Source organism: Ptychodera flava, chromosome 13, assembly GCF_041260155.1.
Source record: "Ptychodera flava strain L36383 chromosome 13, AS_Pfla_20210202, whole genome shotgun sequence".
Lineage (NCBI taxonomy): Eukaryota > Metazoa > Hemichordata > Enteropneusta > Ptychoderidae > Ptychodera > Ptychodera flava.
Window position 1 is genome coordinate 27,823,006 of NC_091940.1, and position 26,640 is coordinate 27,849,645.

At 38.7% G+C, this 26,640-nt stretch overlaps 1 protein-coding gene across 3 annotated transcripts; it reads left to right on the forward strand.

Moving 5' to 3' along the window:
• Positions 1-12,369: 12,369 nt before the first annotated feature.
• On the forward strand, positions 12,370-26,162 carry LOC139148041 (procollagen C-endopeptidase enhancer 2-like). Of its 3 annotated transcripts, XM_070719311.1 has the most exons (11): positions 12,370-12,489; positions 12,599-12,670; positions 13,381-13,531; positions 13,841-13,980; positions 14,990-15,355; positions 16,839-17,057; positions 18,248-18,421; positions 18,746-18,949; positions 23,475-23,588; positions 24,179-24,356; positions 25,386-26,162. In XM_070719311.1, exons 7-11 carry the CDS (start codon positions 18,343-18,345, stop codon positions 25,552-25,554), a joined length of 744 nt encoding a protein of 247 aa, XP_070575412.1. In that variant the 5' UTR covers positions 12,370-12,489; positions 12,599-12,670; positions 13,381-13,531; positions 13,841-13,980; positions 14,990-15,355; positions 16,839-17,057; positions 18,248-18,342; the 3' UTR covers positions 25,555-26,162. The 3 variants fall into 3 exon arrangements, with proteins under 3 accessions (XP_070575412.1, XP_070575410.1, XP_070575411.1); XM_070719309.1 differs by lacking the exons at positions 18,248-18,421; positions 18,746-18,949; positions 23,475-23,588; positions 24,179-24,356; positions 25,386-26,162 and having other exon boundaries at positions 16,839-17,075; XM_070719310.1 differs by lacking the exons at positions 12,370-12,489; positions 18,248-18,421; positions 18,746-18,949; ... (1 more) ...; positions 24,179-24,356; positions 25,386-26,162 and having other exon boundaries at positions 12,638-12,717; positions 16,839-17,075.
• Positions 26,163-26,640: the final 478 nt, after the last annotated feature.

Genomic DNA, 26,640 nt, shown 5'->3' on the forward strand with positions numbered 1-26,640 from the left:
ACGTCATCATTCGTTTCACCGATGTTGACGTCAACAATGACAACCACAACGGTAAGCTGACTACGATGCATGGACCTATTTTACGAAACATACATTTGCATGTGTGGATATTCGTTCTGTTCTTAGACTAATGTTTGCTAGGTGAACAAGCCTACCGTTATCGCTGTTAGGTAAAAAGTGTGTATGACGTCATTAATTTATGTGCAGACCCACTTCGCATGGACAGTCAATATGCAAATCAGCTACGTATAAGGGAATACGTAAAATCAACCGATGGTCACTCTGCCATATACTTTTTTCAAGAGACGGGAAAGTGTGATTACTCAGACTAGAGTGAAAGACTTTGACATTCAGAATCTTACAATTCATCGATACACTTCAGTGTGAGTTGGTGTGCTCATGTTTTTGAAATTTTCTGAGAAAATCAAATTTCACCTTATTGGCTTTGTGAAGTCGACCTTAGGCCTGAGAAAAAAAGCGTTTTACCTCGGATATTTTTAGCAAAGGTACAGAGGCGGCGAGCGATTTTTATAAAATGTTTTAGCAACCTAGTACAGCAAAATCACTCACTATTGGATGACTTGGAGTCTAGATCTTACAAACTGTCCACGATAATAGAGGTTTGACATATACAGACAGTGTTGACAGAACAAATTGTGGGCATTTCCACATGCTCCAAGGAAGAAGAAAACCCCAAAAAACATAAAAATATGCACACCAAAAATGTCCAAAGTATGCATTAGCTTTTATCAAAACATATTCCAAATTGGTTTAAGTATTGACAACACGATTGGAACTAATTTGGGATAATTGGATTGTGAAGTAGTGTCGATTAATCTGCAAATGTAACCTCATCCACTTTTCTGTTTTAGTTCCACGCTTGATTTTTTGAGTTATTTGTAATATTTAAACATTCAGCTATAGGGCAACTGACACTTTTGATAAATTTGAAAAATACGACGAACCAATTATCCCAAATTAGTTCCAATCGTGTTTGACAATTCAGAGGAGTAATATATAATTATTCTTCCTGTAACTTAAAAAAGAGGATGTCGGCAATTTTGAATTTCAAATATTAGCAATTTTTGGAAAGTTCACTCGCTCGTACTTACAAGTCAAAATCTTTGCACAGTGGACATGGTCCCTGATTACTGGAAGGAAGTTACTCTTAATTATGAAAGAACTTATGAAGCTTTCTTTTGCAAAGTGTTATTGTAAGTTGAAATCTTTTATTGTCGAGATATTCACTCCTCTTGAAGACACTATTCTGCTGCACAAACCTTATAATCGCTCGAACATTAAATTGATCTTCTTCTTACAGATTGTTCTTCCGGTGACTTCGTCAAAGTTTCTAGTGAAGACGTGTCGTATTTAGTGTGCGGATATGACCTCGTGACCTTCGAGTTGACACTACCCGTCAGAATCTATTTAAATTTCACGTCCTCGATGCAGAGCGGAATGTACAGCCGATTTCGAGGATCATACACTCTTTTTTACACACGTAGGTACTTCTATCATTTTTAATCAAATGTAAATCGTCAGGTTCTTATGTGAAAGTCGATTGTCAATTATTGCCACGGCGCAGCAGTACTGGTCGCAATGTATGTCAAGGTTATCAGCTCATTCGATGTGACGAAAATATCTTAATTTTACCGCCGTAAATCTTTCTCCTCAGTTGTAGTAGATCGCTAAAAAAGTATAAACAATCCGTTTAATATATTAAATGACGCGAAAGCACTGACGAGAACAGCGCAATGAAATCGACGATTATCAACTGAAAAAACTCTACCATAGAAGTAATCATAATCTCTTGGGTTCATAATATATAGCAGATTGCTAAGTGTATGTAAGTACAGTGTAACCTCACAAAAGATTATCCATTGTACAGAGTGTAATTTAGTAACTTTTACGAATCCTGGAGATTTCTACTCACGGTGTAGATTGAGACTCTTCGCGATTCGAAATCGCAATTTGACCAACCACGCTGCAAACACTGGCACCACTTTCTTCTTTGAGGCTCGTCCCACGCAACGAGCGCGCTAGCTAGTCAGTTTGATCTTTTTGTATCAGCGTAAATTTTACATTTTGTTCTCATACAAGTGTGAAATAAAAGACGTCGATACACAATGTTAATCACGTGACTGCAATCCACGCTACATGTACGTGTACACCTAGTTAATTTTTGAGAGTCTGAGTAGCGGTTGTGAGCTCCACACTGACAAACATCCACTAATTCTAGCGACAGTGAACCACAGCTGAGAAAATGTAGCTAAATTTACTCTGCTATGAGCATTGGAATGCTACCGCAGATGCACTTGACGGAACCGAGCGAGGAGGGTCATTCCACAGCACTGCAGTTGTATTACTACCCTTTTCAGTAATAGAGCGCGAAGCCACTGCAGTGAACTGCAATAAAACTGCTCACACTAATTAGTTTCAGCTGTAGCCAGCTGGCAAAGTCAACAACATTGTATGTCCCATGCAGACAGTTTGTCTGGGGAAGTTGAAATAAAAAAGATTTGTACATGGACCAGTGCATGGAGGTATGTAAGGGTAGCTCAAACCCCCAACTGGGACCGCCAACTGGGACTCCCAGTTGGCTTAAAATGCACTCTGGGACCGGTCCCAGTTCACTTCTGGGACCGGTCCCAGAAGCGAACTGGGACCGGTCCCAGTTGGCCTCTAGGACTGGTCCCAGAAGCGAACTGGGACCGGTCCCAGAAGCGTACTAGCTCGACGTAACTGGGACCATTATGATTGCGGGGAAACACACTTGTATCAAATGAACTGTACCATGGAGGTAAGGTACCTCCATGCTGTAATGACGAAACCATAATATTAATGGAAAGAAGTTTCCCATCCCACTATATGCCTTTGTAGCAATTGTATGCACTTGTTTTATTCATATTCTCTGTACTGTTGTGAAAATTATGTATGTTTTTTGTGTGGGAAAGCTAACATCTCCCAGTTTCATTCAAGGACAGTCAGGTCTCATTTCAATTCTGGAGTCGTAGCTCCATAGAGCTATGACAGACATACAGACTGAAATAGAAACCACTGAGACAGCATATGCTACATATAGCTACTAGCTGTCAATGAAGTTTTGAAGCAGTGCATGTTGTTGACTTGTATATTCAAAACCCTTTGTCTTAAAATGTAATGGGACTATTATCACCTCATTGATGTCTATTTTTTCCTAGCATAACAATGAAATGATTCTGCTGTAACAGCACATGCATGCACTAATGGTTGCCCCTCTCCTATTTGTGTCTATCTGTTCAGAAATATAACTAGGTCCAAATTAAGATATCAGTCATATACTGCAAGTGAATTGCAATTCTATTAAAACACAGCGGGTTTTCGTTAAAGGTTTTGCTTGCTGTTTTTAATGTAATGAAAGCCTTGATGAGTTAATTGCTAGTCTTGCACAGTTATTTTCATCTCCTTTTTCATCTGATTCAGTACACAGTCTCTCTATCAACATGATCCGTGCAGTAAGATTTCAACACACACCATAGCACAGGACTAATTACTAGTTCTAAGAATGAGTACATCGCAGTAAGGCCAAAGTAATCAAATACTTTGTTTAGCGCGCCCACTCAAATGTTTCGAAACATGAGTGGGAAGGCAGTACTAAAACACATACAAGAAAATCAAAACACACCGTATATTTTCTTCATTATTTCCATGTAACAACATAAGTGTCTATACAAAAATCATCAGAAACTTCCTTTCATCGTGATCATCATAAGTTATACCACAAGATGTGAAATTTTGTAAACAGGAAAGCTCAGTAAAATCCTATTCAAACCATTGGCAGTAGAAAAAACCCTAGTATGTGCACATAGACAAAACAAAGAATTAAATTACTTTGGCCTTTAATATTTGGGATCTATTAAATGTCGCGTATACCTACGATTATGGCAGAGTAAAAGATGAAAACATTAACAGATTGTTAGTATTAAGTACCAGTAACTGGGTTTTTTCATAGTGGTCCCAGTTCACAAATTGGATGTGTCCCTGAAGCGTACTGGAACTGATGGAGGCCAACTAGGACCGCGGCCGCGGTCCTAGAGTTAATTTTGAAGCCAACTGGGACTGGTCCTGGAAGCCAACTGGGATCGGTAGAGTTGACTTTTCAGATCCTCAGATTCAGATCCTCAGATCCTAAGAATCAGATCCTCAGATCTCAGACCTCAGATCCTATAACTTCAGACGCAGATTCGAATTTACAAGCCTTTTACAATACCCGTATTAACAGTATGATTGCAACATTTAAAATAATAATTTGAATATGACATGTACAAGGCAGTTATGAAAACAAAAAAGTCTACATAAACGTTTTCGCTCAACAAGTTTCAACGAACACGGGTCTACAATTACAGATTAGCTAACTTGCTTCTTCCGACCCCTGAATTCTGATTTAGCCCGGGGTCACTGGCCTCCAACATGGATTAGTTATATTCCCTCACCACTAATATTATGAACGATGGTAAAATACGGACTGTCGATAGCCAGCATCGTCGCGGTCTTGATCGTTCGATCGCGCGCACAGGCCCACGGAACGTCGGCCGAACCTCGGTAATGTACAGTACCGAGGTTCGGCCTTTGGCTTAACAGTGTCAGTCACTTGCCATCCGACCACGATCTATAAAACGTTCCGTGGGCCTGTGATCGCGCGCGGGTGTGTTGATCTCTATGACGGAACGTTCACGTGATGACATAACAAGTGGAATCATTGCGCACCCTGTCTTCGACAGATGACGTTCTGATTCTGAGATCGAAGTTTTTAAGTTCAAGATTCAAGATAGAAATAAAATACTTCTAAAGCCTTTTCAAATCTAAATTATATTTTATTTATCAGTATATTACATCAAACTTTGAAAATTGTGAAAATTTTAATTATGAATCTGTGTCTGAAGTTATAGGATCTGAGGTCTGAGATCTGAGGATCTGAATCTGAGGATCTGAGGATCTGAATCTGAGGATCTGAAAAGTCAACTCTACCAACTGGGACCGATCCCAGAGGCCAACTGGGACCAGTCCCAGTTCGCTTCTGGGACCGGTCCCAGAAGCGAACTGGGACCGGTCCCAGAAGTGAACTGGGACCGGTCCCAGAAGTGAACTGGGACCGGTCCCAGAGTGCATTTTAAGCCAACTGGGAGTCCCAGTTGGCGGTCCCAGTTAGGGGTTTGAGCTACCCTTACATACCTGGTGCATGGTAATGTTACATTGTATCTTAATCTTGAACACAGGGTGCCAATCGTAAACTCTCATTTACAACTCGAGCTTCAGACAGAGCTAGTTTTGCCTTTGTACAAGCAGACTTTTTGGTCTTTATCAAGTAGCCTTGTTCAACACCAAAGTGGCCACGGCTACAGCTGAAACTAATTAGTATAAGCAGTTTTATTGCAGTTCACTGCAGTGGCTTCGCGCTCTATTACTGCAAATGGTTGTAAAATGAACACTGATTAAAAGTCTCAAACTAGCCCTACTCTACATTTGTCAAATATTTGTGCCAGCTCGAATCTTTGATGTTTATTTGTTTTTGTTTGTTTGCTGTATTTTCGTCTCTTTCATTTAATGAGCTGTCCGTGGTCAATTTGTTAGTTTGTTCGTTTGTCTCATATGTGATCTCTTGCTCGTTATTCGGCCCGAGGATAAGTATTAGGTATAAGTATTATTAAGTATAGGATGGATCCCTGTGATGTAGTTTTGTCAACTTTGGTCAAGTTTGTGCAGCCCGCAGCGCTCACCCGTACAGGAACAACGATTTTCGATGTAAAAAATAAAGCCTGTATAGCAGACGATTTTCATTGCGATTACTACGAAGAGGAATATACTATGCCGTGCATTGTACCAAAATCTAGTGGCAACAGGCAAAACACAATATTCTGTCATTTTGCAAACGCGCTCGGAAAGTCGTTCCCGCGTTTAGAGTGATCACTAAATTTATGTTTTTTTTATTAGCGCCTGCAGGCGGACACTGCGATAGTTACGAATTTGAGTGTACAGATCGGTCGCGATGTATCAGAAACTCGTCGATGTGTGATGGCGCAAGCGACTGTATCGATGGTTCGGATGAACATGGCTGCGGTAAGTCCTTCACACCATAGGTCAAACTAAATCCAAAAGAAGGCATTTAACTCATTCCGAATATAAATTATACGAAGACGTTCATGACTCCTAAGTAAAAGTTATGATTTTAAATGAATAGAGTAAATGATATTTTGAGAACATAAGGAAGAAATGATCATATTGCAATCAGACGTAAGTTTGTCGACCGTTGCTCTCTGATAGGTAAAATGGATATGAAAGTAAACATGAAAAAAATTACTTTGAAACCCCTCTCTTGTTTATTACTAAACACTTAAGCACGAGTGATGGAGCATTGATTCCCTGAAGTAAGACCTCAAATTCAACCTAATAATCACTATACGAACAACAAACCAAATATCCAAAACGAAACGTCTTCCGCACAGAACAGAATGTAAAATATGCATGTTTGAATGGAAAGAAAGTATCAAATAAAATGTCCGATCACACTCTTTAGAATACCTAGATTTTTGAAGCAACAGCAAAGTTCTAATCCTGCATTGAATTCTTTTCCATATATATTGCATTTGTTTATCACAGGTACAAGTACTGTTATAATAATGCTGGCTGTTGTTGGTGCTATGATCCCCGCTACTGTAATATTGATAATATTGTGTTATTGTGTTATTGTTCTAAGCATCCATCGGCTACTGCGCCCTCAGCCGACACTAAATCAGTTTCACTTACGACGGAAGACGCACAAGCTGCACAAACACTGCCTTCAACCAGGTGGGTGTGCAACAGTAAATTATTTTTATACACGCGTAGAGGGCGCTATCAAAGATCCTTGTTTCGGCTTGTGACAACACAACTTTGCACAACTTTGCGCAGGACTTCACACTGTAACATTTGTTTATCTTTACATCCATATTTGACAATGTTTCCTGTGTTCAAATAGATCACGTTCAATTACATGAGTATGTTCCAAACATCATTCGAGGTGTCTGTCGATGAACTTACAAATAGATAACATTTGCTCTTTACCAGCCCAGAACAAAAATAGTTCTATAAGAACAGGTCTCTGAAAACGTCTGTTGTATGTAGGTCAAATGATCATGTTAATCAATCTATCTGCCGTTTAATTGACTAACTGAATGAAAATATATAACAATTACGATAAAATGGAAGCTATTTTACACGACAAGTTTATGATATGTGTTTGTCATTTTTTAAAAGCGGAACGCATCAACAGAAAACACCCATTGACGATGAAGAACCCAAACTGAGTGACCTCCCGCCACTATGCATTCTGTTTGTCGACCAACCTGTTATTCCTGTCATTCAGAGAATGGGCTACATGAGCACTGTGTCTCATTGCCTGCTGTCCCTACCTCCAATCGTATCTGACAGCGGTTATTCGCAGACTCCGGGCCAGCACGGTCAAACTGAACACTGTCATTTCCAACACGATGGGCAAGAAGACGAGACGGAATCTAGCACTCTCGACGATCTCGAAACCGTTCCGCCACCAGCAACCTATGTACCACCAGATAAGCATAAACCAATGGATGAACGGAGACCACTCACAACATGCTTATGTGTCAAAGTTTCTGTCTAACGGTGACCTTGATTGTCAAATAGTGGATTTTTACAACCTATTACCATTTTTACGATCGATATACAATGGCTTTACTAGAAGGAGGCCGAGGAAGACCTAACAATATAAGGGGGCTGGCTCATCTATAAGAGAAATACAAAAGTAGGGGCGGGGTGTTTGTCTTTTCACATACACTGGCTAACTTAAGCACAGTGCTAGTGGTGGGCGGGTCACTTGATTTTCCGAAATGTTTATTGGGTTAAAAAAGCCTTGTTCCATTTTGAAACAAAACAAAACAAAACAAAACAAAACAAAACAAAACAAAACAAAACAAAAAAGGGAAATAAAAGTACAGTGACTTGCCATAGTCTGAATATCGGAATTTTTGATATGACTGTCATTTACATTTTACATTTAGTCTATATAGGTTTGCTATAAACACTATAGGGAAAAATTGCGAGACTAGGGCGAGAAAGTGACGCTTTCTCGCAATTGGTGAGAATCTCCTCATTCTCACTCCTACTGGTGAGAATTTTGAATTCTCACCGGTGATCAGTGAGAAATCAACTCTTAAATGAGATAATACATTCTCACCGGTGAGAATGGAAATTCTCACCAAGCACGGAGAGAATGGTAATTTTTACGGTGAGAATCAACCAGACTCACCATTCATTGGTGAGAATCAGCCAGACTTGCTGTTCACTGGTGTGAATCAATCTGGTTAATTCTCACCAGTGAACAATAAATTTTGTTGATTCTCACCGTAAAAATTACCATTCTCACAGTGCTTGGTGAGAATTTCCATTCTCGCCGGTGAGAATCTATTATCTCACCAAGGAAAGCATTCCACATTGCTCACCGGTGAGAATGTTTGAATTCTCACCAGTAGCAGTCTCGTGAGAATGACAAGAGATTCTCACCAATTGCGAGAAAGCGTCACTTTCTCGCTCCAGTCTCGCAATTTTTTCCTGTAGTGAAAGTGTACCAACGGAGCGGAAGAGACAGTTTTCTGTAGCAGGCAATCGATGAGATAGTTGACAGATAGAAGTTCACTCGTGCTGATGGATTCCTGTTTTGTTAATAAGTACTAATGATGTTGAGACGCAATGAGTGAGAAATGTATAAAATACGTGTTTCGCACTGTATCTTTATAAATAAATAATAATGAAAAACGTAGAAATATGGCAAGATATAGTATTTATGGAACGCAAAGCATTGTAGTTAGATTACCCATCTAAAGAAGAGAACTTGCCCGCTATATATTGTGTCACTTACCGGTTAATTAGTGCCTCTCCCTTCCAAACGAGCAGTGTGGGCTTCTGGCTTCGGCTGCTTTAACGATCCCACAGCCTTTCAGTATTCGTCTATGGACAGTGTTGCCGATAGGACAGTATTCAATATGCGATTTCTTCACATGAAAATGAATCCATTTGAAAACGCTAAGTTTCGCATGGAATTGAGGTCTTGTGAAAATAAAATATAGAATTTAGTTCATATTTTTTGATCTGCCGAACGCAGGCAACAGAGGAGTTTAAATTATGAAAGTTTTCTAATAAGCGATTTTAAGAGAAGTGCAAGTTGAACGAAAGAAGACGACGAAGGACTGCACTGAATGACCAATGACAGTCGACTCAGAAATGATAAACATCGGTCCCTCTTCTGTGGATTTACTGCCAATTCATTATATTATGCAGATACAAAAAAAAAACAAACAAAAACTGGCGATCTTAGGCTGCGTTCACAAAAAAACGGTCGGGGGATCTGGAGGAATTCAGGGGGGTTCGAAAATTTTAGGGGTAGTACAGGGGGGACTTGAAAATGTTGCTCTACCTGTAGGGGGACTTGAAAATGTTTTGGTTCCGCTTTATGTTCTACATTTTCCGATTCCAAATTTTAAATTAAATACCATTTTTATGTCATCAAAATGTTTTAATGTTAGTAATAATTTAACAAAATCTAGAACCATTTTGTCATTCCATGACTTTTATCTCGAAAAAATCTAAACATGTGTTATTTGTCGTAAAAAAAAAACAAACTTGAGCCTAGTAACTGGGCAGAAGCTGCAACTGTTGATGATTTTTGCAATATTTCTGTGCAATATATCAACTACAGTTTCTTTCTGTATCCCTACAGCATGCTCAAACACACAATATTCAGTTTGTCGACAAAACCTGTGCATAAATATGTATTAGGTGATAATTTAATTAGAGTCCAGACTGACAGTCAGTTGTCAGTGATACAAATGCATGGTACACGTACACAGGCTGTGATAGCAAGCTGAACACTGGACAGTTCAACATGCTGTAGGGAGTAGAAGAAGAACGCAGTTGTATAAACTGAACAAAAATGTTGCCAAAATTATCAAAGTCAATACTGCCTACGGGCAACTGTCAAATTTTCTCATTCTTGTCATAAAATAATACAAAAGTAAAACTTTGAACAGTAAAGACGAAATGAAAAAATATGTTACTAAATGGAATTATTTATTTTTTAACCAAATTTGCAATTATTACACCCAAAATTTCAGAGACGAAAACACTTATTTGATGAGATATTTTAACCTTCCAGTATTGTCAATTTTGAGTAGCATCTAATTCATATATGTCTTGTACATTTGAAACAAATTTTTGGAAAGTCACTCTGCTCAGTTTTTTTACAATATGGCAACTAGCTAGAATTCTCAATTTGCCTACTCTCTCATGGTTGACATTTTGTGTGCTCTTCTACAGGAGCAATTCACCTAGCCGGAGTTGGATTAACTCAAGTTGACTTTTAGACCAATAAATCCAAATTGTTCACTGATGCATTTAAAGAACTTGCCTTTGGAATACAAACTGCTAATAACAGGTAGTGGTTGAACACCTGTGAGCAGAACGCAATACGTGTTTATTATTTCTGTGCGCACATCCTTTACAAATATGCGGGCCTATGATAGTTGAGGGGGACTTGAAAAATTTTGATCATATAGAGGAGGGCATTTGAAATTTTTTTAGGGTATTGAGGGGGTATCTGAAAAAAATGATTTCAATCGCGATTCCCCCAGCCCTCCCAAATCGTTATTTGTGAAAGCAGCCTTAATATTCCGTGTGTCACTGACAACTTGGCTGAATGGAGAACTGAAATGTTACACTGCGCAAAGAGGTTGATAAAAACGAAAAGCATAGAACGCCACATAACTTCTGATTGTCCTTGTATTTTAAATTTTGCATATGCCTGCCATCTTTAGTAGATTTCGTTTACCCATCTTTGGCCGACATTTTTGTCGTTGTTTGTTGAGATTTCTTTAAAAGTCTCCTAAACCTTGAGAAGCCAAATGTTCTATCCCTGATTTGAGCACGTTTGTTGTCAGTTATTAGTTTTTCCGGTACCTTGCTATCGATGTGCATGCTTCTGGTAAACACGGGAATATAATTCTCTCGTCCAGTAAGCTAACCTCTAAAGAAAACACAATACATGATGGCGCCATTCATCGGCTACAGAAGCTATTCATGCCAAGCTTTGCCGGCAGATTTTGAGTGACCGGGCTGAAAGATTCATTAGCATTTCGCAGGCCCTCTGAACCTTTGATAAGTCTTCTCAAAATAGTTGTCTTGCCCCCTTAGATGATCCTTACAGAACAAATGTCTCGCATTGTGATGTTATTTTTTACCTCCAGCTTAGAACGGACAATACCTACGGGGCGTGGGTGGAGGCACCGTGTTTCGCATTATCAAGGATTTAATCAAGTTTTGTACGACTTGCGACTTGCAGTACAACGACGTCCCTAGTATCGTTTACTTTAATTTTCTGACAGTTTGTGTTTGCAACAATATTTTGTATTGTGATTCCTTCCATCAAGTAATTTAGCTTACGAATTATGTATTTTTAGCACTTATACTTTTCGGATCACACGGCACCACTGTTCTCTCCACCACTGTTACGGATAGTTTTACTGCCTTTTTAGCCCTCACGCCAAAGCCCGGGACTCTACTTGGTAACGGAAATAAATCACCAGTCTCAAGTTCAAGACCGTATGCGTGGTCTACTCGTTCGTGTTTCAAATGCAATAAATCTTGTCATCTCGAAGTTTCTGCTTCCCTAACAACAGAACTGGAGTGTATTGCAATACCATTTTCATTAGGGAAAACACGATATACGTGCGTCGTTAACGATCAGCTTAGGGTAAAGCCACTGGTAAACAAGGGACAGTGTTTGTATTAGAGAGAGAGAGAGAGAGAGAGAGAGAGAGAGAGAGAGAGAGAGAGATTGTTTGTTTATTCATTAATATGATAGTAGGCGTGAGAGAATAGGCCTAATTATCTATAGCAAAATGTACCCATGTCGACGCACCAGTAGTAAATCTATTCAGTAAATCTATTCCATGCAGTAAAGCGACCCTAAGGGCAAGGTCGGAGCACATAGAACGTGAAATTGCGGAATAATTAAACGCTGCCTGACAAATCGCAATCACAACGTTCACCTGACGTATGACCTCCACGATTCGAAGTTAAATTTCTTCAAACGTCGACCGGTCTTTAAATCGAGACTAAAGACTCTCTTGACGCGTCCGAAATGGTAAGCGAGAATGGACCCCACGGAAACTCGGTCTTATCTTAGACTTATGGGTCATGGTCTTATTAATGTCTTATACTTTGAGTACGCGATGATTGACCCCGAATGGGAGGGCGTTGCCAAGCAACCCTATTGACAGGTATGTGAAATGCGCAAGTCAAGCCAACAATTGTTCTCTTTCTTCGCGTATCGCTACATTATACTTGATTGCTTGTAGGTGTCAGTGGTTTATAGTCAGACGAGACGTATGGCGGTACTTCGTGGAGTGCCAAAACACCACCAATTTTCCTTCGTTTTCAAAAACAGTTGAGTGTTTCCGTCGAAATTTAGTTTTAAAATTTCATTAATATTGATCAAGACTTGCACTGATTGTGTATATGTCGAGTTGCTAAGGAGATGCTTGTACAATTGCAGGAGCCATATTGGATGACGTCACAACGCCTATGTAGGTCACTGGCAACGAGTATAGTTGTGGAACGCTAAACGGTAAGATTTTTTTGATATCTCTTTGGCTGTAGGAGACGCATGTTAAGGTAAGCAAAGAGCCGTTTTCACCTTGTTATGAAATTCAGATTTATTGCTTCAAGCCCGTTGTCTCCAAGTTCAATTGACAGCGAAGATAGAACCATGTATTCCCGAACGACTGTCTATGTCAAAGGAAATTTGTAACGACTAATCTGATTCTTGCCAACATGTTCACAGGTATGTTGTCTGTATCCTGTGCAGCTTGTCATTTTTTCTGTTTATGGGATGTCGTGACGGCATATAAGCTTAGAAATATTTGATCAATACTGCTGAGGAGAGAGGGAAATCTGACCATATTGATTTTTAAATTTCCGAAATAGACAATCCTTGTAATCAACTGAGGACACCTTAATATACAAGAATATACGAGTATGTCGTGCTGTTCGTATTATGCATGCTGATAGTCAATCTTTGTCAGGTACAGGCAGACATACAGGTATATATATGTGTGTGTATAGATTGTGTATAGATTTGTCTGTCTGAAGATTGCAAGATGTATGAAACTTAAGTAAATAATTTTGTTATTGTTTATAGTGCAAAGATAATACAATTATATATATATATATATATATATATATATATATATATATATATATATATATTATCGTCGGACACATAATTGATAAATGTTTCACAGTTTAAAATTGTTTGGTTTATCTTTTCATTTTCAGAAGTTTCGTGGACCAAGTTTCAATTCTGTCTGTTGCTGTTGAAAAATGAGGAGAGCGTCTCTCTTGGCAATTCTTGGGGCTGTACTTTGTTTGCCAAAATCTCTGAGTTCAGAATATGGCGACAGTGACAGAGGGGCTGTGTTGTATAGAGGTGGGTCATATTAATGACGAATCGTTCACGTGACTGGTGCACATTGTTCGAAGTGTTCGTGAGCAGCCTTGATGATAACATTGACTTGAAACCTTTTCTTGTTGAACTTTTTATAATGATGTGCTTGCAAATTCTAAAATTCAAGTAGGATGGCACTCGGATTTTAGATATTTAGGACCAATTCGCTCGTTTCTTTGACACACCCACGCACAGGCATACATGTACCCTTAGTTACCCTGGGGCCGCTGACGCTGCCATACACATTCCAAAAGGCCGTCATTGATAGAATTGTTGTAATTACTTTCCCAGCAAAGAGAGATGTAGGCTATTGCGGAGGAACTTTCACGGACATCGCGGGCGAGTTTTCGTCTCCTCAATACCCAAGCAACTACAACGGTAACCAGGAATGTTACTACTACATAACAGTCCCTGATGGTTTTTATATTGTGGTAAGCTTTTCAATACACATTCAGATCAAATAATTCTTTGATTGCTTGAACATGTGGCTATGCTAGGCCTTTGCCGCTATTGTCACCTTGACCGCGACAATATATCCCCAGATATCAAGGTTATGTTTACACCGATATACGCTCAACAGGAAGGTTAGCTAAGGATTCAAAATTTGTCGATTTTATCCTAGCTCGATGCATATTTCAGTTTTGTATTAAGTGCTCTGAATGGAAGAAGGCTTTCGTTCACAATGACCTTCATATCACACAATCAGCACGACAGAGCGTTGACGTCATCCATTCACCACGGACTGACCTGCAAAACACGTCTCAACTGTTTACATTAGTGTGAACAGTTTAGGACTAGTTACTATGGAATAGATCCACCTCGTCACCTAGTGATCATTATTACCTCAAATTATCGATATATCTGCTAACATGCTTTCAAATTGTATCGCTATGAAGTAAATATATCGGCGATTCTAAGCATCGCTATGACCAGGGGTGGACTGTCATTCTTAATTACAAAGGAAATACATCGGTTAACGAAGGTCGCAGTACCCTTCAAGGAGTAGCTATAATTTCTCTGTCGATAATTTTCTCCCGGGGGGGGGGGTGCTCCCATAGAAAAGGTGTACGGGTATGTGCTGCCCGAACGGGTCACTTTTTAACGAAAAATCCCTAAACATTTGTCGATTTTTCATTAAAAAAACTCTAAAAATTGATCGATAACAAAGCAAGTGTTCAATGCTTTTCGAACACCTTCACATCTAACAGAATAAAGGTGGAAATGGGTCATATTTATGGAATAGACATGGGTAGATGTTTTCAACTCGGGCGGCACACCCCAATATGAAATATCGGGAGTACCCCCACCCCAGGGAATTTTCTGTTACTTAGGAAATCAGTACAACGCCAGCGGCAATTCAAGTAATTTTCAGATTCTCACTTATCGGTACATATAATGTAACAGGAATCACAATATTTTCTTATGATCTTTAATATCCAGTTACAGTTTACGACTTTTGTACTCGAGAGTAGTACCATTGGGGACTATGTCGAGATCTACAATAGCCACCAGTCCCAGAACAGAATTGGGATTTACTACGAAACAACCGGCCCGGGGGTCGTCCAGTCTTCGGGCTCAGAGCTCCTAGTAACCTTCTACTCGGACTCCTCGGTTAGTGCCCAAGGGTTCCTGGCAAAGTACATGGTGGCGACTCGCGACTACTCGTCCGGCACGGGTACTTGTGGAGGCACCTACAGCAATTTTGAATCGGGTGCTTTCACATCCCCGTTCTTTCCGATCGGGTATCTTCCCGGTTTAGATTGCTACTACTCAATATCAATGCCAACGGCTGGAAGTAAGATACAGGTTAGTTTGAGATTTCACATATCCTCTCTCTGCTAAAAGTAAAGTAAAGTAAAAAAGAAGGAGATGGTTGAGAGGCTCTATTAGGAAGTAGCTAAGGAATGCAACAGACTGGTTCGTGAAATGGGACAACTTCACACACAAACACTGAAATTTCGATTATCTCTGAAAGTCCATCGATGTATCTCTACCACCATTAGCTGGACCAGTTGGCGACAGTCATGATAAAAAAGCAGGTGAACAAAAGACTAAGGCATCATGTAGATTGCTTAACATTGCGCTCATTTCATCACTGAGGACCTGGATGGTTTAAATTTGTTTGTTCTGTCCTCTTAACTTTCCTAGATGGATCAGGCCATGCATAATGGTTGAATAACGGATTAATGCATGATGCATGCATTTTAATCTCCCTTCTCTCTCGCTTCGGTGGAAGGTTTTCGTTTCAGGAAGATAGTTCTTGTCCCTGTCTTTTATATCAGTTGCCATTTTTTGCACAACTCAGACGCCCCACCTTTATTTCAAGTTTCACGTTGCAGGTTCAATCTTAGAAAATTTGCTTTTATCCCTAGGTCTATTAAACTATGTAATGACATTTCTGTCGATATTTTTTACCTAATACTGCTTTTAAGACGTTTGTGTCTAGATATTTATATTCTTAGGGATCACTCTCATTTGTTCTGTACATATTGTATTTTTTTTTATTTTTATCATGTTGGTTGACATTGTACTGTTTTTTTGCTTGCTTGTTTGATTGTATTTATTATTTCGGAGTCTCTTATTGGGTCTTTAGTCCTGTTGACTCGTCAAATAAATAACTAAAATAAATAAATAAATAACTAAATAAATAAATAAATAAAATAAATGAATAAATAAATCAATTTTCTTCATATTGGTAAACACTACCAAATTGTGAACATGAAACTATTTTCTTCGTCCAAAATTGAAAATAGATTTTGGTACAAGTTCTAATTGTCCATCATCTTTCTGACTGAGAGGTTTCGATGGCGTTGCACATAATACAGGGCGCTGTATTTGTTCACTTGTAAATATTCATTCAATTTTCATTGTCAGCAATTGTTTTTTTGAACGTCAGCCTTTTCAGCCTCTGTCATTTCAGAATGAGAATAGATGATGCAAACAAAATTGTCATTATTCTCTACACATACTTTAGTTTCAAATGAAATAAAATAGTATTATGTTTTTGAGTTTAGTTAATTTTATCGTTAATACGAAATTTGAGGTTTTCTATCCTAAGTCTTTGCTACAACACTAAACTTTATTCTCAGCTTTTAGAAAATATATAGTATGACGGGGTTTTATATCATCCGTACGATCATTAATCATAGATGATATACAAACCCCGTCATACTATATATTAATAGAAAATATTGCATTGAAAAGTAGGTGTGTTGGTTAAGTGCAAAGCTACCCTAGCCGTAAAAATATACGTTGAGCAAACGAAACTCGCGCCTCTATACAATTTCAGGTAGAAATTCTATATATACTGACGGAGGCTTCATACGACTATGTTGAAGTCCATGATGGTAATTCGGCAGAGGCCACATCCCTTGGTAATTTAGTGGGTCATCTTTGCCAAGCCCCGTTACTTCAAGCGGCCCCGAGCTCTTTGTTCACTTCCACTCGGACGGTGCAAATAGAGGCTTCTATGCCATATACCGACTAGCGTCAACCAAAACATACTCAGGTAAGCCATCGATTTGAAATCTGTGAAGTTTAAAACACCTTGCGAACTTAATAGAAATGTTGTTCTACGGATCCATATTTTTGGTATAAAAGTTGTTTTCACAAATCATTCCCCATACTTTTATGACAACGAATACTGCGTAACCGTTTAGTGAAACAAACAATAAATGATATAGATTTCAATGAATTTCTACAATTTAAAATGACACAGCTATTAATATCCTTAATGATTTACAGAGAGATTTTGCTGCAACCTTCGATGTTTTCATGTATTTTTCTGTCACGGTGTATATTACTTTCTCTATTAATTACCCAACATTATGCAGTAGCTTTAAGCCAACTTTACCTCGTTGAGACTATACTTGCTGGTATACCTACACTGATATTGGTAACTAAGCAATCGATTATCGACAATGTATAGGGATATTATAGTTTATTTTTAAAGTGACTGCCGATTAGTTAAACAATAATGCAGAACAAAAGGTTAAAAATTAAAGTATTAAGTTGTTTTCCCCTTAGGTATTTCGCGTCTCGAAAATGATAGACTTAACTTTTGCTCAATCTTCCCTCAAGAAAACTTTCAACCATTCTTTTTCAACATCAAGAGAAAAAAACTGAGGGTCACCCTCCAAATTTTGGTGCTAGAAAAACAATTTACCCAATATATACAGATATTCGAAATTCAAAATGGCCGACATCCCAGTGTTATCCCTATGGGGAAGATAAAATTCTCGATTTACACAAAACTAAGCCGGTGAAAAATGTAATTTCTCCAGAAGCTTCAAAATGGGCCCAACAAGTGGTGGGCCAAACGAATATGGCACGGGTTTCAGAGTCCGAATATCTGTCCGAAGGAGTATTATACCTTGAAGGTATACGGCACACTAGTTTTGTGAATCCAAAGTCTGACTTAAGTGCAACAACTGTGACATTTGAGGCATACTCAGTGTTTGTTTTCAAGTGCAAGACACAGTCTCCTTGATAACGACAATGATGTCGACTCACTCATATCAGCGTACAGTGTTGTCAGACCGTTGTGTAAATCAAATAGGCAAACAATTTGGTCAGTGTCAAACGAAAAGCTAACTAAAATACTTTCTGTATCATTTTACTATTTCGCCAAAGCACTAAATCTCACCAAGCATGATTCAACGACAAGAAAACTTACTTATTTTTCTGAATTTGTTGCAGTCTGCAGCGACACCTTGGTGGAAGGATTTGGCGGCATAATCAGATCACACAATTCTTATCCAGACTACTACTCGCGTAATCTTGACTGTCTACTGATGCTGCCAATCAGAGGAGTATATGATAGAATCTACCTGAAGTTCACGGAAATTGACCTATACTCATCAATCTCAGACGGTTAGTTTTGCATCAGGTTGTGTCCAGAGAAGTCTCTTGCACTATTACCGGCATCTATTCCAGTCAATTCAAGCTATTGTGTTTATTGATAGGCTGTACAAGCAGTTGTACTATGCCTGTCAAATGCTTTTCAATGGTCAATGCTGTGGTCGATGACATATAATTCCATGTGCGACTGTATTCAATTTGATGTGACATTATGATGTAATGATTGTTGTAGTGTATGTATTGCAGTTGATACAAAAGTGATATGAAATTCATAAAAAACCGATTCTCCTTCTCCTAAACTTCAAAATGTTATCATGCTATTTCACGTTGTGTCAGATTGCAGTGGTTCTGACGTCATCACGGTGACCGATTCCACTGGGGCCGTCGACGAAACTCTCTGCCAAAATGACGATATACGCAGCGTCGACATCCCGGCTGACGTCATAAGCTTGAACATAACGTTCGACAGTAGCGGTATCCAAACCACTGCCTACAAGGGTTTCCAGGCGACATTCTCTCTGTACTATCAGCCCCTACTCGGTAGGTATAGGCTTAATAGAATGTTGTCCAAACGTTCATATTGATCTCGGGAATAACTTTACCATAGACCCTCCAGAAACGAGGGTCTATGTTTTTACCAATAGACTGAATTGACTCTTTCGCTGTTACGCAATTTTGGTCAATTACATAATTTGATCGATGCCCTATGTCGTCTGCAGGTTTGTAAGGACGCCCTCTGAATCTCGCGAAATCTCGTTATAGGCGGACATTGATTCACCGTGCACCGACCCAGATCATTTCACGCGTGAGATCAAAGTCAAAAACCACATGCTGCCTTATTACCGATAACAAATCAATGCAAGAATTACGAATTCATCCTTTTGAACTCGTTGAAAATGTTTGCTTTTCTTTTGGTTCCCAGACTAATGTTTCATAAGTCATCCAAAATTCTTTGAAACGGCTGATCTCTTGCGTGTAACGCAGACAAAGAGAAACACAGATTCTCTTTGCCTGTGCGTGTAATCACTGTCAGTCTGTACTTTTCTGGTTCTAATTTTTCTTCCACTCATGCGCAGTCTTCTCTTAGAAAGAGGTTCTGGTCACAGATGAAAGACATAACTTCCAGGCCCTCATCAGCCAATCATCAGCAGCTAACATCTTATTGATTGATTGATTGAATTTATTTGGCAATATTAAGATAAAATATATAAAATGTACATTTCACATTACTGCCGAGGATAACACAAGAAAGCAATTGATGCTTATTTCCATTGTGGTCCTCGATGTTAAAAAATACAAAATGACGGATTTGATTTTGACAAGACGGCAATTGTTCTGCTTGATGTATTGGAATACATGGGGAAAATGTCATGACAATTATGTTTTAAAAAAGTGTAGCTAGATATATATCATTCATTAAAATCAGAGAAACATTCTTGACATTAAGTGGTCTTTTACTCCTTTTTTGAATACACTGATTGACTCACATTGTCTTAGTGACAAAGGTAAACTATTCCAAATTACGGAACCTGTATAATTAAGGAATTTATGCCACAACCTTTTACCCTTGGAATCTTGAAAGATGCAACACTATTTCTTGTATTGTAACAGCTTATGTATCTTTGTACTTGATTTCTCATGTAATCGGGAGCATGGTCATTGAAGATATTATGCATATGATTAAGTTTAAGTTGGTTTACTCTCTGTTCAACAGGCAACATACCTACTTGACGGAATTCGCCCGGCCCAATGTGAGCTCTAGGCGGGACGTTCAACAGAAATCTGATAACTTTATTTTGAGCCACTTGTAGCCGTGATTTAGATCGTTTTGTAAGTCCAGAGTACCATGCAGAACAAGCATAATCGAAGTGACATTGAATCAGCGCCGAGACAAGGAGCTTCTTTATATCAAGCTTAAAATCCCTTGCATTTCTGTAAAGAAATTTCACTTTTTTAGAACATTTACTGACAATATCATTTACGATGGAATCACCCGACAGCGACTGATCTAATTTTACTCCTAAATATGCAACTTGCCGCTTTGACTCAATGTCAGTTCCACAACACTTGACCTGTAGTTCGTTTGAATTTTCAACTTTCTTTTTGTTCCAAATAGAATTGACTCGGTTTTACCGAGATGCAAAGACAGCTTGTTGTCAACCAACCATTCCTGAATTGTCTCCATTTCAATACTCAACGCCTCCTGTATTTCATTTATGTCTTTGCCAGATACAAACAAAGCCGAATCATCGGCGTACAATAGAATCTTACACTTAACAGCTGCTGGCATATCATTTACATAAATTAAAATAAAAGCGGTCCAAGTATTGACCCTTGTGGCACACCACATGAAATACACTTTTCAGATGAGATGATTCCATTTACGTCTACCACTTGCTTGCGATCAGTTAAATAGGACTTAAACCAACTTACTGTGACACTGTCAAGACCCACTGCTCTGAGTTTATGTAATAAAACGACATGATTTACAGTATCAAATGCTTTCTGTAGGTCAAGCATAACCATACCTGTATAATTGCCCTGATCACACTCACGCTTGATAACATCATAGAGATGAATCAAACAGGTGTCAGTTGAATAATTGGGACGAAATCCAGACTGCAGCTCATACAGCAAATTGTGTTCAACAAGGTAATCATTTAACTGATCAAAACAAGCCGTTCCATGACCTTAGACATAATGTTAAGTACAGATACTGGTCTATAATTACCAACTTCAGTTTTACAATTTTTCTTAAACAGAGGAACTACTCTAGCCACTTTAAGGTCATGGGGAAAACTACCCTTAGATAAAGATAAATTAACAATATGACAAATTGGACTTGCAATGACACTGGCACCATCTTTTAAAAATTTGGCAGGGAGATTATCTAATCCTGTAGCCTTATTCACACTTATACTAGCCAGAGTTTTATACACTTTATCATGAGACACATTTGTAAAGCCGAAAGAATCGGTAGACACATTCATTTTTTGATAGAAGTCAGATATAAACCCCACACCAAACTTGCCCGTACCAACAGGTAATTTTTCTACGAGCTTTAGGCAATGGTTGTAAAGAATACATTAAAGTGATTTGCTAGTTTTGTTTTATCAAAGCAAAGAGTGTTATCAATCGTAAGACCTATGTTGGAAGATTTTGTCTTGCATTTTGATGACGAGCCGAGACTTTTTAAAGCCTCCCACAACTTTTTTGGTTTATGTTTGTTATTATTTACCACATTTATATAGTGGTCAGATTTGGCCTTTTTCTTTTGGTAATTAACTTTATTACGATACTCACGATACTTTTCATAATCATTTTGACTTTGTGATTTCCTAAACGCTGACAGAGATTTATCCCTACTCCTGATCAGACTGAGTATCTCACTTGTCATCCATGGTTGTGTTCTTTGTTTAATACGGATTTCTTTGATAGGTGCTACAGAGTCGATGACAGACATGAATTTAGATTTAAAATTTGACCATGACTGGTCTACATCAGAACAAGTTGTTACATCCGACCAGTTTACATCCTCAAGTTTCTTAACAAATTCTTCCTCACTGTACTGCTTTAAAGATCGAATACGTACAGAACTATGCTTATTATTTCGAGATCTGAAAATTTTACGTGTGCAGAATACAGGCAAATGATCACTGACACCGATTTCTAAAACACCAGATTGAACTATATTTTCTTGATTAGTAACCATGATCAAATCTAAAATAGAAGTACTTGACGTTGTAAGTCAAGTAGGGACTTTCATCAATTGCTTCAAACCACATACTGATGTAAAGTACGTTAAAGCATTTAGCAAAGTGTTACAAGTGCTGGCTGTTTTTTTCAATATGTTCGTATTAAAGTCCCCGAGAATAATTGCTTCACGATCGAGAAAAGCATTACCCTCATCGCAGGCTTCACCCATAAGATCGTAAAAATCCATTTGTTTTGGTGGTCTATAACATACACCGATGAGTATTGGGCGAGACTTAGGTAATAATACGTCTACCCAAATTGATTCTAAGCTGCTCTTGTCCAAGTCATGGCGAGATTTAAACGCAATATCGTTACGAACATAGATGCACACGCCACCACCGGTACGTTGCCTATCTTTTCGTTGAATAATGTATCCAGGTATTTCCACTTCTGAGTCTTGTACGGAACTGTCTAACCAGGTCTCGGTAATTCCAATAACCGCTGCTCTCGTGCAGGTAGCGATGATACGAATTTCATCCATTTTAGGCAATATACTCCGTGTATTAAGATGCAGGAAATGAAGTCCCTTGCGCTGAAAACATTTGTATTTGTCATTTCCGTCGTGTGAAGTATCAAAACTTTCATTTGTTGTATCCGATATGTTGTCTGAAGTATTGATATCATCTTCAAACAATGTCGCTCCAGGGAGACTAGCGAGAGTACATCTGTCACACACAAAGTGAAGTTGATTGTCATGCTGAATAGTGGCATTGTAAACATTCACTGGTATGTCGCTGCACTTGATGTGAATCTTTTCATGGCAAATTTCACAGGTGGCAGCCTTGCTATTACTGCGTACACTTTTCTTGCAAGAAATACAAGGATATTTTGGATTTCTTTTTACAGAAGGGCCCGGACAGGGATGGATATCACCACAGATGAGTAGTGTGATGGTAAAAAGAAAGTTTGATGTGTTGACTTTGTAACTTGTCCGCTTATAGGCTCTACTTACTCTGCCGGTACCGATGTCGTGACTTTGGTCCCCAATTCTAGGTGCAGAGAAGAGCTTGAATAGAATTTCATGCCCAAAACCGAAGTTCTTGTGACAACTATTTCTTGAAAACAGCACGTAATGGATGACACCTTCGATTTGCTCTCAGGTCGAGTTAAGCTGGCAATAATTACGAAAATAAGCAGAGCTAGTGTGACACCCAGTTTGCCGCCCGCCATCTTGAAAACAAAATCTTAATTGCAATCAAACATTATTGAATATTTCGATGTTCTTGTTTGTTGGAAATGCAAACCATTATATATATTTTATCGGTATTTGAGATATTTTATCGCAAATTTTGTCTGACATTATCCATAGTTTGTTCTGGTGACGATTTCTCCTGCACGAACGGAAGATGCATCTCTATCGCTCTGAGGTGCGATGGATTTGACCACTGCGGAGATAATTCGGATGAAGAGGACTGCCCATCAAGTACGTCTGTTGGCCGTTTCTTGCAAGGTGAAATGGCTTGTGGCGAAACAGCCAGCCAGATGACACCAGCTTGAAAGAACAAGTCGAAAACCTTCTAGAATCATGACCTGTATGGTCGGTTTCGCTGATCATAAGCCCATCTAAACGTGAAAATATGATTATTCATAACACCCCTGGGAATTTGTGATACTTATATTCAGATAATTACGTGAATATTTCCTAAACGGTTGAATGCAACTGGCTAATAAGCTATAAAAAACTTAACAAACAAGAAGTAAATTTATTTAAAAATATTAAAAAATAGTATAACATTCATAATCAAAGGAGTGCTTTTGTGAATGTGTTTGCGGGGAAGCTGTTATTGAAAAAAGCACGTGAACAGTACAACTGTCATATCAGTGACCTGCGGTACTAAATAACTTGCTAATACTGCGCATGCAAAGATCTAAATGAAGGAGTAATATGTCATTATTTTACATTCTTCAAAATACAACGATATTAATCTGTGTCCGTAAAATTTGATCAAAAGTATTTCAGTCGGCGATCATTAATTTCTAATCATTGAGCATGCGTTATTGTAATTGTTTCAGCTTCTCTTGATGTGGAAGTAATAGCCGGAATAGCCGGGGGTTCATTTGCATTTTTGGTCTTGGCTGCTACCTGTGCATATTGTTGCTGCAAGAAGAAAACATCCTCGGCGCCGTCCTCGTCGATTAAACCCGTTGATACCGGCATGAAGACAATCGCTACCACGGGCATTGCAACCGGGTAAGAATGGCCTCTAGGGTTTTCAATCATAGAAATGTTCTGCTGTCATGAGCAAAATTTAGTGTTTTTCTCGCTGAGACATTCCAGGATGTCGGTCAGAGCACATTACAACATAGATGACACTTGTGAGGAAGAGCAGTGAAATCTGTACCCGTTCGATTATCAGTGGGAAGATGAGTGACATTTTATTCGGTGTTGCCTATTACATTGTGCCACTCTGTTGATGGCGAAAATGCAGTGATCCAATTGGTCGAGACATGAAAATAACAGCGCTATATTCGCGAAATGGCATATAGATGGAACATGTGCGAGCTCTCATGATCAGCGAGAGCACTAGTACTGAAAATCCCCTTTTGAACGTTTTGCGCCATACTGAATTAAAAATATAATGGAAATAAACCACCTGAGCAGAGGATAGTTAACCAGCTGCAGTTCGCTCTTTATGTGCATTTGCTATCGGTCGTGCATATATCTCGTAAAATGGTGAAAATCTCATGGTACACCTATCGTAGGGTGTGGTTTATTGTTGATCGATGAAGGTACCATCGACATTTTCAATACTGTAAACTATTTTAACTAAATACGTCAAATTTTGACACGGGGCAATATTGCTTAATTCATTGCAAGGAAGTCAAAGCATGAATTACAAAATTTAGCTCGCAATGGACGACATATTGCCAAATTGATTTAAAAAAAAACTCTAACGTCAACTTTGTCTTACTGTTTTGATGTGCTTGCCCATCGGCTACAGGGCAAGTTCAGTGTACGTTGTCGCGTTTGTTAAGGTTTTCCAGATAAAGTGAGGCCAGTAAAGACAGCGACTGTTAGACACGCATGCGCAATGTTTTCTCTGTGTCACAGGTCCCATAACCTTGCCACCCTTTCCACAGAATTAAGTATTGAATGTCTATGCCTCTAGCTTCCTGTGGATTTGAAACGCGTGGGAGTGTACAATGGATTTCAAAGCTTTAGACTTTGTCAATTTTCTTTTGTCAACCAGCTTTCCACTTTCATTTTCCCCTACAATAGGCCGGTTGACCCCACGAAAGACTTCGTCTCCTACGAAACCGCAGCACGCGGGGAAGTACAGAAACAGCCATTTGGAGGACAGAGCGGACACGATGGCCCTGGCTATGGCTATTACGATCCGGGCTTCCCGGACGACGGACCCCTCCACCTCCCTGCACCCGTTGACTGATGCTACCATATACATAAATCCGTTTCCATTTTTGCTTTTTGCACATCATCAGTTAGGAGTAAATGAGCACAAACATGGCCGATGCTTTTGGATTATGTTATAGTGAACATGAACTTGAAAGAGAATGGAAGACTATTGGGGTTATGGATATTTCAAGTTAAAATGTATTTTTAGAAGTTCTATATTTTTCGACTTTTTCATTTTTTTGTGACAAATTCTCTATAAAAATCTATTTTGGAAGCTTGTATATTGTCCCGGTGACCTTTCCAAACTATTTTTCGTCATGATACACAGTGTCTTGTTGATTTATTCATATTTGGCAAAGCTATTTATAAGACTATATTTATAGAAGTTCTATTTGTTTGGGATTTAAAAAATTAGTTGCTTTATAGATTCAGTAAAATGATTCTGAATAGACTCAATCAGAAAAATTTCAAACAGTACATTTCTGAAAATAGATTTCAAAAATATAAAAAAAAAATCGAAAAACAAGTTTCTGAAAATATAGTGAAACATATGAAACAATCCAAGATCCTGATAGCCTTCTGTAAAAGAGAGTAATTTTTATAGTTATGCAATGTTTCTACAAGAAATTTTGCCTAAGTCTGAAAAAAATGAAAGTGAATGGCATCCCAGTAGCTTTAATTTGTGGGATTTATCCTGTGAATACTTCATGGCGTATGACTTTTCTAGTGTTTGTATTTATTTACGAGTAAAAGTCTGGGCACACCTGCAAAGTTCGTTGGCCCATTTTCATTATGAAAGAAAATTGGTAATTTTAGGGACTTCCTTCAGGCTTTTTGAAACAACTGAACTGCTTAGGATTATGCCAATTTGTAAAGTTGTCCGATGTGAGCCCGGAGTTCTTCAGTCTTATGCTATAGGTATTTATGCTGGAATTGTTTTTTTTCTTTTGATATTTAAAATTCCACATTTGACAAGCGAGCATCAACTCGTGCAAGTGATCATGATTCGTTGCCGATTCCGTATAACGGCATGAACATTCTGCAGTAGATTTTGTCTGATCGGTTCGAATCGTTTAAAAAGATAGTGAAGGCCAAACTTCATGCTATTCCAACTTTTTTC

Bases quoted from the DNA above. Each gene is read 5' to 3' on its own strand.
- LOC139148041 (XM_070719309.1), top strand. From the start codon at position 13,426: ATGAGGAGAGCGTCTCTCTTGGCAATTCTTGGGGCTGTACTTTGTTTG. The intron at 13,981-14,989 runs GTAAGCTTTTCA...TTTAATATCCAG, and splicing joins CTGATGGTTTTTATATTGTG to TTACAGTTTACGACTTTTGT. The intron at 15,356-16,838 runs GTTAGTTTGAGA...ATACAATTTCAG, and splicing joins CGGCTGGAAGTAAGATACAG to GTAGAAATTCTATATATACT.